Genomic DNA, 15019 nt, shown 5'->3' on the forward strand with positions numbered 1-15019 from the left:
AGCTTTTTTGGGGCAGGATGCAGAAGAGGCAAAGAAGAAGGAGGGATGGGGACGGTGGCCAAGAGGAGAGCTGAGGGTCTGTGTGGTGCTCGGTGGACTTTGTTAGCAGGTAGAAGGATGTACAGTAACCTGTTACCAGCTCTGTTTGTGCCTAACTAAAACAAAGCTATAGATGAGAAAAGGCAGAATGTCAGGCCATGAAACAGACCTAGCAAAGTCCCTGAAGGAGAGATGATGCGTCACTGTAAGTAAACCATGCCCTAAGTCTGGACTTTGTTTGGTATGATTAAAGGCCTACAGAGAACCCCAAGGTTAAAGAGGAGCGGGAACTTTGGGTTCTTGAATAGTTCTTCATTAAAGAATGAATGGGAGCCGGGCGAGGTAGAGGGAGCTTGTCATCCCAGCATTCCAGAGGCTGAGACAGGAGGATCACAGTTCACAGCCAGCCTCAGCTACTTGGTGAGGCCCTCTGCAACCTAGTGAGACCCTGTTTCAAAATAAAGAATAAAAAATAGGGCAGGGGGTGCAGCTCGAAGGTAGAATGCCCCCGGGTTCCATCTCCAAAAAAATAAATGGGAAGAGTTACTACTGATGGTGAACTCAGCACTTCACCCCAACATCGGGAAATCACGCGAAGTTGGCAAGGCCTCTCTTATATCCATGTTTTCCATTAGGTTCAAGAGACTCTCAGGATTAGTTTTTAATTCCTATAACCTTACAGACAAAGCATCTGGAGAGGGGAGGACAGCGTTTACTTTAAAAGTTACATAATATGAACCCAGAAATAAAACTAAAACCCTACACATGCGCACATCGACGTATTACTGCTCTGAACGAGCTGGAGAGACATGAGTGTTTGCAGGGGCCGTTCGTCTTCAGGCTGCCTTTGTACACAACGGCCGCGGGGTATTGACGACGCTTTCCAACTACATCACAAAGACAGTTCATGGAAAATCATATCCACATTTGAAGTAATAAGCACAATTCAACAATAAGCACAATTCAACAATAAGCCTAAAAACAGAAGCTGCAGCAGGGAAGAAGAGTGGCTAGATTCCCAGCGAGTTCCAGCATGCTTTTCCTTCCACTCAATTTCCTGGTAACGAGAGGAACATAAACATCCCTATCTTTTTTATTTTAAGAGAAGTTTGGAAAATTTTACTCAGCTTCTGAAGGAAGCCTCCCTAGCTTATGTAGAGAGGGAGGAAGAGAGATCAATTGTTAAAGAGGCAAACGTTGATGGCCCCAACTTTACTTTGGCCCAAATTTTATCCGCATCTTTTAAATTCCTTCTAATTTATCCCACTATCAATTCAGTTCATTTATAACCTAAAAATAATGCAGATTCTAAGGTGGGAGACATCTGTTCCCGCTGAGTGAACTGCAGGGGTGCCGAAGAATGCTGGCAAGGCGCTGCCGAGTCAGAATAATACTAGATCTGAACCCCAGACTCCAGCGCAGACAGGCTTGGTTCTCCTGGGAAAGTTACTTGGCCTTGAAGATACTTTCTTTAAACATAAAATGAGATCACCACCAATGGATGGATTGTTACAAAATGTAAGAGACGGTCATGCACAGGGCACTTGGCAGAAAATGGGTCTCTAAACCTGGTGTTGTTATCAGCTACTACAATGCTCCTGTTCAGGTAATTCAAGGAAACCAGATCCCTCAAACTTTACAGGGCTTCTCCAGCCAGCACGGCCCAACCACACTTCTACTGAGCTGGAAAACACAGAGAAGAGTACACAAAAACGCCTGACCACTCTGGTCCTCTTCAAATCATCTGAGCCACACCTTTCTGAAGCTCACAAGTCGCAGTGTGCATTCGTAAGGTTGGGCGAGCGCTCCTGCAGGCTCCTGTTATCACTGTACGAAGCATCTGCACCCATGGAAACAATCCTGCTACAGATAAACAAAACTGCTGAAGCATGACCCAAGAATGACTTCATTTCCTATTAAGCTAAAAGTGGAACACATCCCATCCGGGCCTTCTCTTTTGGGGATTAAACAATTGGGACTTTGTTTTATCAGCTCTCCAAATAGGAACCCCTACGAGTACTCGCTGGGCCAGCCAGGCGCAGTCCCGCACAGATGTCAGCTTCGAAGAGAAAGGATGCATTTGCAGTCGATGGGGGAAAATATAAAAATCAGGTCCTTCCTACTCAGCTTGGCATCTAACTACTTAAGAATTTGGTGTCTGTCTTCCCTTTGCAGTGTGCGTAACAGGGTTAAAAGACACATTCAGTCTTCAGACCCACACTCTAAAAAGGCTTGTGAAGTATACACCTGCTGCTAATTTAGGGATGCTCTAACTGCAGGTACACAAAAGTTTGCAGGAGTTTCTACATGAACGGGAGCATTGAAGCAGAGGGGGAGAAACAGCGGACACATGAAGGAGCCGTCTCTGTGCATCTGGGGAAAGGAAGGTACCGATGCTAAGGCTTTGATCTACATTCTAGCCTATGCCCCTGAGATCGTGTTCCTCGACTGTTTTTCCCATTACTGCCCCTCCAAGGAGTCTTCTTAGGCATTTTTCTCTATTTTCCACTCCATGAAATTTTAATACCATTGATATGCCACATATTTATATTATGTAGATCTGTGCTTTATATGTAAGGATTAAAAGTGTTTTTTAATATTCCCTGGAGGATCTATGGACCCTGCTGTCATGTGAGCCCGAGGATTCCGGTGCTGTGGTCAGAGTTCCAAGGTGGTGAAATAGATCATGTCCTCAGAACATTCCCACTGGGGTAGTAGGTAACAGATCCCCCCCCCCCATCCACTAGTTCTTAGTTTGTTTTCCCAGTAGAACCACTATATGTGCCAACCTGCATTAAGACTACAATTTTAAGTGTTTTAAATATAAACTCACAGCCTGGCGTGGTGGCACATGCTTATAATCCCCGCGCTTGGGAGGCTGAGACAAGAGGATCGCACAGGTTCGAAGCCAGCCTCAGCTACTTAGTGAGGCTTTCAGCGGCTTGGTGAGACCCTGTTTCCAAATAAAATATATATAAAAAAAAGGTCTGCGAGTATAGCCCGGAGGTAGAAAGCCTCTGGGTTCCACCCCCAGTACCACCAAAAATAAATAAATATAAACTCACAGTTGCATAAAGACGGCCCTGCAGTAGAAGCACTTTGGAATACGGGGACTGTAATAAGATGTCAAGTAAAAATTAGCTCATTACTTGGGTAGTGGGGAAGGGATCAGGATGTTCTGATTGAACCAATTAACATCTTACAATTTCTTTCCGAATATGCTATCAACTTGGTGTTCTCTGGATGTCTGCTGCTAGAAAGAGAATCTTCACAGGACATGAAAGTGCATCGTGCCACAACTATAGGACCACTTACTGAGACCTAGGCTGCAACTCCAGAAAATGGCAAGAATAGTACATTTTTTTTTTTTGCAAACTTCTTCATAGAGTACCTTCCCTTATGAGTAAGTAAGAAAGAAAGAAAATGAAAGTTTTGAGTCTAATTTTGGATCAGTGAAGGTCTGTAGTTTTTTTTGTCAAAGAGCTCTTGCTGTGAATTTTAAAAGTAAATGACATACTGACAGGGGGATCGCGATTCGAGGCCAGCCTCAGCTACTTGGTGAGGCCCTCGGCAGCTCAGCGAGACCCGGTCTCAAAATAAAGAATAAAAGATAGGGCTGGGGTTCCATCCCCAGTACTGAAAAAATATAAAAAAGTAAATGGCATGCTGAAACAAGACTATTTTATGAAAGATGCTACAAGGCTTTCCAAAGATCAGCGTGCAGAATCTACTAAACACACTGTTCCTTTTTTTTTTTTTTTCATTCTAAAGCTACTGTTTCACTTTGTCTAGCTTCAATTTCATTATTAAGAGTGAACACAATAAGCTGGGCGTGGTGGTGCACGCTTGTAATCCCAGCATTCAGTAGGCTGAGACAAGAGGATCGCGGTTCGTGGACAACCTCAGCTACTTAGTGAGGCCCTCTGCAACTCAGTGAGAACCAGTTTCAAAATAAAGAATAAGAATAGGGCAGGGGGTGTAGCTCAGAGGTCGAATGCCCCTGGGTTCCATCCCCAGACCCGGGGGGGAAAAAAAAAAAAGTGAACACAATAAAATAGTGCTCTATATCCTCCTAGTAATAAATATCTTCCAAGGATACACAGATTTCTTTACATTATTTACCAATCCTACATTGATCTTTAAAGAAAAAATCTCAACTTCATCTCTAGAGGAAGATGATTGGTTAATTTAAATGTGATTTAGGGTTAAATTTGTTTGCCCTGAAGAGACAATGAGATAGTTTATTTTCATTTATTACAAAGGTAATAACATCTTTCATTAATAGAGCTATATTTCCATTTCAGGCTATACTTCATAGCAAATTATATTCTTGAACTAGCCATCTTATAAGTATTTTTTTGTTTGTTTGTTTGTTTGGCTTTTTTGCGGGTCTGGGGATAGAACCCTGAGACTTTTGACCTCCGAGCTACATCCCCTGCCCTATTTTTTATTCTTTATTTTGAAACAGGGTCTCACTAAGTTGCAGAGGGCCTCACTACGTAGCTGAGGCTGTCTGCGAACTGCGATCCTCCAATCTCAGCCTCCCAAATGCTGGGATTACAAACGTGCACTACCACGCTCAGCTTTGCATAAGTATTTTGAATGTAACATTTAATTATTAAATTTGGTCTGTCTTTAGTGCTAATTAATTCAAAGGTGGATTTATTTAAAAGGCCATCCTCTTCAGTCTTCAAAATTAAAAATTATTATATAAGTAGCATGCTCACCGTACCGCATTCAAACAATTCAAAGGCAGAAAAAGTAGAAAGTCAACATGTCTACTATCTGTCTCCCAAGGTATTACTACTCTTAAACTTTTTTAAAGGGGGAACTTATATCTACTGCCTTCCTTCTATGGTAGGCAGGCAAGAAAGGGTTACTTTAAAACACCTTTCCACCTCTTCACAATATCTCTACCATATAACATTCTTATTAGAAAATATGCCCCAAAAGTAAGAAAACAAAAAAATGGAGGGTGGGGGGTGACTAACTCCACTAATGAAGTCAAAGTTTTGTTCTGTTTTTGTTTTAGGAGACAACTTAGGAATGTTTAATAGCCCAACCCACCTAGAGAAAATATCTGATAAAAGGTTACAGGCAAATGTCAAGAAGTAGCTGCCTTTCTTGAAGGTCAATCAATCATCTGATTTTAGTAAAAATTAAAATGCTGTGAAATGCTGACAGTGTTACATACAGAGAACTCAAAGAAAATTCAGAGCCACCAACCTGGGTGAAGCGTGCCATTAAAAGCAAGAACAAGGCACAAAGCTCTTTTTCTTCTCCTGCGTGGTCAGCTCAAATGACTAGGAATTGCAGCCTGCTCACATGGAAGCAGAATCGGTGCAGAAAGAAAATAAATAAATAAATAAAGCCGGGCGTGGTGGCGCATGCTTGTAATCCCAGTGCTTGGGAGGCTGAGACAGGAGGATTGCACAGGTTCGAAGCCAGCCTCAGCTACTTAGTGAGGCTCTCAGCAACTTAGTGAGGCTCTGAGCAACTTAGTGAGACCCTGTTTCCAAACAAAGTATAAAATAGTCTGGGAGTATAGCCCGGAGATAGAAAAGGCCCTGGGTTCCACCCCCAGTATCACAAAGAAAAGAAAAAAAAATTGAAATAGGATAAGCTGGGGAGGATCATGGTTCACAGACAGCCTCAGCTACTCAGGCCCTCTGCAATTCAGTGAGACCCTGTTTCAAAATAAAGAATAAAAAATAGGGCGGGGAGTGTAGCTCAGAAATAGAATGCCCCTGGGTTCCATCTCCAATACCACCATAAGATAGAAAAGAAAAGAAAAGAAAGAAGGAAGGAAGGAAGGATTAAAATCAGAGCCAAGAGAAGAAATGGGAAGTAGAATTAAAGACGTCCTGGAGGAGTGCACCAGGATCTGCTGCGCACTTAGAGCCCAGGCTGTCATGTGAGTACGGAGGGTCCGTGACTCCAAGGAGAGTAACTGCCTGCCACCGCTCCTCACGTGAGCTCCCTGCAAGTGAAGCAGTAGGTGCTTGCAGGCACATCCCTCTCCACCGATGGACCGGACTCTGCTGGAGCTTGTGGCTGAGTATCACAGCTACGACCCCAATTTATACCTGTGTCCTAGCTGGCCTTTCCTGTCAATCTGTATTCTCTATTGTTTAAGGACACACACACAATCTTTCATCGTAAAGTCTCCCTAATTCAGGAAGGAATTCGTTGATAAAAAATGATGACCATTCTTTCCCCAGTCATAGATTGTACCTAGTGAAGGAGCCGTTTCCTCCCATTAGCAAAACATAATGAATGGCCAGTAATACTGATTGGCACCGGCTGGAGTGGACCTCAAGTTCCAGATAAGCCTTTCCGTTCAGATGCACAGCACAGGAAACAAGAACCTCGCTACAAAGAAGACACCCAATACTTTAGAAATCAGTATCTGTGCCAGACATGGTGACTCACACCTGTAATCCCAGTACTTGGGAGGCCCAGACAGGGGGATCAGAGGTTCAAGGTCAGCCTCGGCAACTTAGCAAGGCCCTCCACAGCTTTGTGAGATCCTGTTTCAAAATTAAAATAAAATAGGGCTGGGGGGGGTGTAGCTCAAAGGTATAATACACCTGGGTTCAATCCCTAGTAATACACACACACACACACACACACACACACACACACACACACACACTCAGTATCTGTGCTATCATCTTATATGTCCTATCCCTAAAAATCAAGGTGAAATATTCTAGGGACTGTCTAGTGTCTATCTCGTATTTTTCAAAATCATTTTTGCCAAAGTAGGTAAATAACTATAACTTTCAATAGTAATAATCTTGGTTCTTTTTTAATTATTTATTTATTTATTGTGGTACTAGGTTTAAGGTGATTGGCAGGCCCAAGAGACTAGAGAGCTGGTGGCTACTCCAATTAGGGAAAGTTGGGTTTTTTTGTTTTGTTTTGTTTTGTTTTGCGGGTCTGGGGATGGAACCCAGGGGCATTCGACCTCCGAGCCACACCCACCCCCTGTCCTATTTTTTATTCTTTATTTTGAAACCGGGTCTCACTGAGTTGCAGAGGGCCTCACTAAGTAGCTGAGGCCGTCCGCGAACCGCGATCCTCCAGGTCTCAGCCTCCCGAATGCTGGGATTACAAGCATGCACCACCACGCCCGGCTATAATCTTGGTTCTTAAATGTGGTATAATTTCCAGAATTTACAGCTACTGGACAAAAAGCTAACGTATATGAAATGGCATAGAAATGAAAAGCTGGCAAGCTGATACAATACTTGCAAGGCCAGACATTCAAACTGCTTTTATAAAACCTATGCCCACAAGGGAGAACCCATAAAAAAGGCAGATAGTCCAACAGTAACATGCCATTCTCTAAAGAGTAACAGTGAACTGTTGGAATTTTTTGGAGTTCCCTCTAACTGTGCACCCTTTTGAATTCTGATGAGAAAATTCATCAATTGTTAACTTGAAAGCAAGATCCACTAGGGACAGAAGATCATCTCCGAACCCAAATCAATACATCTCCAGACGCTGGGAGAGGCCAACTGATACACATTACTGTGCCATCCATTCCTGTCAGAAGTAGCCATGTCCTGATGACTTTGCAAGAATTTCCAGTAAGTAAATGCTTAACTTTTAATTGTTAAGCTCATAAATGCAATAGTGGTTCTCATTCCATAATGATTTGGGGGCAAATGTGGCTTTATGAAAAATTTCTCAGGTTTTTCCATCCCAGATAGGAGAGCATGAGAGCTGTATTACTAATTTGTCAGCATGAAATTCAGAAAGGAATCTGCAGTCCCACCTCAGTGCCATGCAAGAATTTCTATCTTCCACGCATTTTCAATTTTCTCCAAATCTCAACATTTTTTTTTGAGGGGGGGGTGGTACTGGGGATGGAACCCTTCTAACTCCGGGCTACACTCCCAGACCTATTTTATATTTTTACTTGGAAACAGGGTCTCTTAAGCCAGCGAGACTGGCTTCGAACCTGCGCGGTCCTCCTGTCTCCGCCTCCCAAGCGTGGTGATTACAAGCGTGCGCCACCACTCTCAGCAAATCTCAACACTTCAATAAATACTCTGTGCTGATCCTGATTTTTATTTTTCGATTTATACCATCACTTTATTTCTAATTCGTTTCAGGTTTGGTAGATCAGGTAAGACCAAGTTGTACCACTCCGGTTCACTCTATCAGCTTTACACAGTGGACACAGAAGAAGGTGTCTGAGAACTAGCTGAGGCTAGAAAAGGTGCGACTGGGTCTTACCCGGAGCAATGGTCTCCAAGGTGTCGGCGCTGACCTTCCGAGTGCTCGCACAGTGACGGAGAGTGGAGCCCGAGAACACCAAGTAAAACACGACATCATCTTCAACTCTGTCCTCTTCAGCCAGCAGCACCGTAACTACACAGTCGCCCTAGGAGAGGAAAAGACAGAGCGCGTTCGCACTCGTAAGGTTCCACTTACAGGTGGGGGCCTGGCTTTACGAAATGGATTAAAGGAAAAAACACACGTGTCATCTAAACTGTGAAACTGCTACTGTTGGAGTAAGTTCAGATGAATGTGAACACTAACAGAACACAAAATAAATAAATAGATAAATAAATAGATAGATAGATAGATAAATGAATAAACCTGAAAATGGATCTTAGTCCTCTTTCAGCTTATGTCTTAGTGAAAGTGATTACACAAATGAGTCAACTAACGAGAAAACAGTGTATTTACTTAAGGAAAAGGTTAAAGGGGATGGGTGAAAAATAAGGCAGAGGAGAGAGGGTAAGTTACACATTCAGAGCCAGGATGCTCCTCAGCTGCTGTGTGCCAGCTGCAGCAATCGCTCTCTGAATTTTACATCAAGAATCACTACCACGTCCATCCGTTGTCCAACAAAGTGCAGAGCCTCAGCAGACCTGCCTGAAAATGGGAGCAAAGAAAGAGGGTGCGCTGGGCTCCAGGTGCATCTGCAGGCAGCTCTCCCTGCAAAGACTTCACTTAGATCCACTAACCCTCCTCTCCTTGACTGTGATAGAAATGATCCTTCTCACCCTGAAGCTAATCAATGAAAACCCTTGGAACAGAGTCCACTCTCTTCTCCATCTCTTAGGACAAGAGGTTATCTTCTTCGTTTGTGTCTTCTAACCATCTGCCATCCCTATTCTTTATCCATCCCTCCATTCAAGTCTTTGTAATTAGATAAAAATTGTATGGCAATGACTCTGCCCGTGCCTTTGGAGCTATTGAAAAGGGAAGACGAGCTGGGCATGGCGGTGCACGCCTGTAACCCCAGTACTTGGGAGGCTGAGACGGGAGGACTTCAGATGACCTCAGCAAGTACTGAGACCCTCATCAACCTAGCAAGACCCTGTTTCCAAATAAGAAGTAAAACCAGGCTGGAGGTGTAGCTTAAAGGTACAGTGCCTATGGGGTTTAATCCCCGGAACCACAAAAAATAAAAAATAAATATTTAAGATAAGCAGTGCATGGTGGTGCACACCTGTAATCCTAGTCTTTGGAAGGCTGAAACAGGAGGACTGCAGGTTAAAGGCCATCCTCAGTAGCTTAGCAAGGGCCTCAAAAAGTTAACAAGATCCCGCTTCAAAATTTAAAAAGAAAAATAGGGCCAAGGTTATATTCTACTTCTCAACCTGAGTGGTAGAATGCCCCTGGGTTCAATCCCTAGTACCACACACACACAAAAAAAATCTTGTCTCTTAGTTATGAATATTTTATAGCAGTTTTTAATACATTGATATTTTAAACATGAGATCTATAGCAAAATCAAATATATACTCTAAGTTAGGTGTGGTGGCACATGCCTGTAATCCTAGTACTTGGGAGACTAAGACAGGAGAATCACAGGTTCGAGGACAGCCTTAAAAGCAGTGAGACTTTCAACCCAGAGAGGCCCTGATTCAAATTAAAAATAAAAATAAAGCCAGGCTTGGTGGCGCACACTTGTAATCCCAGCATTCAGGAGGCTGAGACCGGAGGATCGCAGTTTGCGGACAGCCTCAGCTACTTAAGTGAGGCCCTCTGCAACTCAGTGAGACCTGGTTTCAAAATAAAAGAACAAAAATTAGGGCAGGAGGTGTGGCTCGGAGGTCCAGTGTCCCTGGGTTCCATCCCCAGACCCACCAAAAAAAAAATTTTTTTTAATAAAAATAAAAATAAGGCTGGAGATGTAGTATGGAGGTAGAATGCCCAATTTTATTATATATATATTTGTGTTTTTATATATTTATATACTTAAATATGTAAACATGTATATTATATGTAAATATATTCTATAAATATTACAGAATTTGTGTTGTAATCATAAGCTAACAAAAGGTCTGAAAGCATCAACGTTTAGGGCATTGAAATTTAGGGTTATTTAAATCTTAGTGAACAATGAGGGGGGAAAAATTTAGAGAAAACCCAGCCATTTTAGCATCAAAGTGAAAAATTTCTCATTTCTTACGCCAGTTTTTCCTTTCCGTTTTAGCAACAATACAGTCCGAAAGAGAACCATGCCACCCTGTGGCCATATCTTAGTAAGCCCACAAGCATAATGAAGCAGAAGGTAGTTTTTTATTAAGTCTTGAAAACCAAAATTCATAGAATTAAACGTAGGACCCTCCAGGAGGCCAATTCTGGAAACAGTGCCAAGCAGTTCCAAAATCTCTAAGTACCTCTCTCTCATTTTTATCCGCAGGGATAAATTCCCTACATGTGGTCGGGGCTCAGATCTGTGGAATGCGACATTTAAAAAGTCAGAATGAGGGCCGGGCGTGGTGGCGCACGCTTGTAATCCCCGCGCTTGGGAGGCGGAGACAGGAGGATCGTGCAGGTTCGAAGCCAGCCGCGCGCGCTGGCTTAGGAGACCCTGTTTCCAAATAAAAATGTAAAAATAGGTCTGGGAGTGTAGCCCGGAGGTAGAAGGGCTTCCAGGAACCCCGGTACCACCAAGTCAGAATGAACCATTATCCCAAATAAACTAACTTATTTTGCATTAACGTTAGTTATTAACATGACTACTGAGCTGGCAAGTTCCGAAGCAGCGTAACACAAGGAATACGACAACCAGAAAGAATGATCACAAACTGACAACCAGAAAGAATGATCACGAACTGAGTCACTGCTCAGAATTCTCTTCTACAAACATCCCGCTCTTGGAAACCATTTTGGTACATTTAAGCTGGTAAAATGTTTTAATATTCTTTGGCATGATACAACCAGTTGAAATGTTTGTAGCACGTATGAGGAGAGTCGACTTCGAGATATTGAAACAACACTCTGTCCTGGAATAGAAAGTGCAAATGAAAATTCAAAAGCATCAACCTCTTCTGCCGAGGTTGGAAACTGACCCACAGGCCACATCCTGCCTCCTCCGCCTTCTGCTTATTTTTTGTAGGGCTCATGAGCTGAGAAAGATGGTCACATTTTCAAATGGCCAAAAAGAAAAAAAGATGTTTAATGTGAAAATTTTATCAACTCTGAATTTTAGTGTCCGTAACCAGTTTTAGTGGGATCCATGCCCACCTGTTTACATACTGTCTAGGGCGACTTTTGGACGATAACGGGCCATGGCAACTGAATGGTTTATTTGCCACCTGAATCTTTATCTTTTTTTGTGTTACTTTTAGACAATAAAGTTATTTATTTATGGTGCACTGTAGTCATACATCTTAATGGGAACCATCTGAATCTTTATTTTTTAAAATATATTGTTATTGGTGCATTGTAGTCCAACATCTCAATGGAATACAAGACTTGTGAGGATATCCAAGCACATATCACCCAATTAGCCTTTATCCAATCCCCATCCCATTCCCTCCCCTTCCCTGGATCCCACGCTTGATTTAGTGATTGACTTTGATATATTTAAGTACATCATGGGCTTTAAAAAGTTTCCCTCTTCCCCCTCCCATCCCCTCAGAGAGGTCACCTTAATTGCTCCTCTATAGGGCCCCTTCTTCAACTAGAGTTCCTCCTATTACCCGTTTCTCCCTAGCTTTCACCTATTAGGGAAAGCATCTGATTTTCTTGATTTTTCTGTGATATTTCCCTGTGGATGCCGCACTGCAGGCTCTGATCCGGCCTCGCAGGCCCCGCTACCCTCGCCACACCTGAATCTTTAGATAGATCCTCCACTTGGGTTTTTATTCTTTTCTGTACTGAGGGTTGAACCAGAGGCATTCTACCTTCAAGCCACATCCCTCACCCAATTTTTTTATTCCTTATTTGGAAACACTAGGTTACTGAGAGCCTCACTTGCTAAGTTGCCACGGCTTCTTTGAACCTGAGATTCTCCGGTCTCAGCCTCCCAAGTACTGGGATTACAAGTGTGTACGACCACACCTGGTCCACCTGGGTTTCTTATTTTTACTTATTTATTTATTTTTATTTTTTTTATATTTTTATGGGTCTGGGGACGAAACCCAGGGACATCTGACCTCTGAGCTCCACCCCCTGCCCTGTTTTTATTCTTTATTTTGAAACCGGGTCTCACTGAGTTGCAGAGGGCCTCACTAAGTAGCTGAGGCTGCCCGCGAACCGCGATCCTCCAGCCTCGGCCTCCCGAATGCTGGGATGACGAGCGTGCGCCACCGCGCCCGGCTCACTTGGGTTTTAACTGAAATTTTTTCACATGGATTTCTAACCTAGAATCCTAAGAAGCTAACTTCCTTTTCTAGCTCAAAGTTTTTCTCTCTGCCTGAGACCCAGTATCTTACAGGGAGATTCCTTGTGCCCATGCTAGAGATATTTGGGGCCTTTCCTTTACTGTGGGCAGAGGAGATAGATAAGGGAAATCCTTTAAACACAGCTTTCAATATCAGCCTCTTTTTTCACTCTCGAGACAAAAGTTTTAAATTGTCCTCATACCTTTAATAGTTTTTGAAAAACACTAAGTCACCACAGTGTTATACCCACAATATTAGCTACAAAGAGAGGGCTCACTTCACGGCCCCTTGAAATTTGAATTCCAGAGGTACTTGAAACTAAGTACTGTTTTCTTTGAAGGCGCATTCTCTGCGCTCAGAGTCAGAGAACAAACAGTAGACTTGGCCTTTGGGCCGAGTGATGCGTACTTACTGCCATAGGAGCGCCAGGCAGCTAGGGTCCCTGAGCTGGCCTGAGAAGGCCAGGCGCGAGGAGCGGCGAGGACGCCAAAATAAAGGACAGCTCTGGATGAGACCCTCTGTGGAGGCGGCTGCATGGGACCTTCCTATATAAAAAGTACCTGTAATCCTAAAAACTCATGTAGGAATTAGAGATGGAGGCGCTGCTGCAGGCTCAAGCAGACTAAAAAGACTTCCCAGCTCAGTGCAATGCATGACCCTGGATTAAACACTGATGGTAAAATAAGCTGTCATTAAAACAACTTGGAAGACTTGGAGGAAATTTACAAATTGAACACAGTACCGGTGTTAAAATTCCTGGTTCTGATATCTGTGCTTTGGCTATTTAAGAGAATATCCTTGTTCTTAGGTGATAAACAATGAAATATTTAGAGTGAAAGGGCATGATATCTACTATTCACTCTCAAACCACTCAGGAAAATATGGAAATAAAATGGTTATGCAAATGTGACAATTTTTTTTTTTTGGGGGGGGAGGGTGGTACCCAGAGGCTTTCGACCTCCGGGCTATACTCCCAGACCTTTTTTCTTATATTTTATTTGGAAACAGGGTCTCACTAAGTTGCTGAGAGCCTAAGTAGCTGAGGCTGGCTTCGAACCCGTGCGATCCTCCTGTCTCTGCCTCCCAAGCGCGGGGATTACAAGCGAATGTGACAAAATTTTAACAGCAAATATGAATTGAAGGTATATGAATTTCTTTATAGCTTTTCTGTTTACCTGAAATCATTTGAAAGTAAAGTTTCTATGAAACATTTGCTCAAGTAATTTATAATATGATTAAATATTCAAAGTTAAAATATGCAAAATATATATATATGTATGTATGTATGTGTATATATGTATATATGTATATGTATATGTATATGTATATGTGTGTGTGTGTGTGTGTGTGTGTGTGTGTGTGTGTAAAGGCATTCTTTTTTCTTTATGTTGAAACAGGGTCTTGCCAAGTTTCTGAGGCTGGTCTAAAACCTGCGGCCCTCCTGTCTCAGCCTCCCAAGTACTGAGATTACAGGTGTGCGCCACCACACCTGGCATATGTAAAGGCATTCTTTCAAGGTCCCGGGATTATGAAATTGTAATAAAAACTACTTTTCATTCAAGAATCTTAAAAAAAAAAGTTTCGTGGGCCTTCCAAAGCCATTTCCCAATTTGGCAAAATGACAAAATATAAACCCACCACACATACGGGGAAAGTGAAAACAGAGAGAAATAAATAACTACAGAGCACTGCTCCCAACATGGCCTTCCCGTGAGATGGCAATGATTACAAAAGAGGGAAAGACAAAATTCTCATCCCCAGACTCGAATTCATGAAACTGGCTTCATCCCCCATCCCCATTTTGATACTGGGGTTTGAACCCAGGGGCATTCTACCTCTGAGCTACACCCCCAGTCGTGTGTGTGTGTGTGTGTGTGTGTGTGTGTGTGTGTGTGTGCACGCACACGCACACACATTTAAACAAGAGTCTTGTTAGGTTGCTGAGCGTGTCCCTCCCCGGTACTGGAATTACAGGCGTGTACCACCACACCCAGCTGACTTCATCCCTTTAAACACAATAGCACAGCAACTGGTAGTGTTTTGTCCAGTCCCTTCCTGAAGCCACCCAAGGCTGATGGCTAGAGATAGCTTTTCCATAGGCTAAATACAGACTGAAATACAGTCGTACCCTTGGGAAAGTCATCACAGTGAGCGTTGGATGCCACTAAGGAAAAAGTCATACACCAGAGGGACACACCCAGAAACGCTGAGCACAGAGCACTCACAGGTCCTAGCATCCAAGAACACCATTCTCCGTGAAAAGAAACCGAGATTCCTCAGAAAAGTGCTCAAACAATGTCTCCAGGACACAAGTCACACGCAAGTGGCTTCTTTGGGGC

At 43.0% G+C, this 15019-nt stretch overlaps 1 protein-coding gene across 1 annotated transcript in view; it reads right to left on the minus strand.

Moving 5' to 3' along the window:
* The window catches only part of LOC308260406 (A-kinase anchor protein 13-like), a gene marked incomplete at its 3' end in the record, with an annotated part of 97067 nt that overhangs the window by 52756 nt on the left and 29292 nt on the right, over positions 1-15019 (minus strand). Inside the window, exon 2 of the mRNA XM_080691698.1 lies at positions 8287-8434. Coding sequence (XP_080547824.1) covers positions 8287-8434 — 148 coding nt within the window. The remainder of the gene's footprint in view (positions 1-8286; positions 8435-15019) is intronic.

Source organism: Muscardinus avellanarius (genome assembly GCF_963383645.1).
Source record: "Muscardinus avellanarius genome assembly, chromosome: 3".
Lineage (NCBI taxonomy): Eukaryota > Metazoa > Chordata > Mammalia > Rodentia > Gliridae > Muscardinus > Muscardinus avellanarius.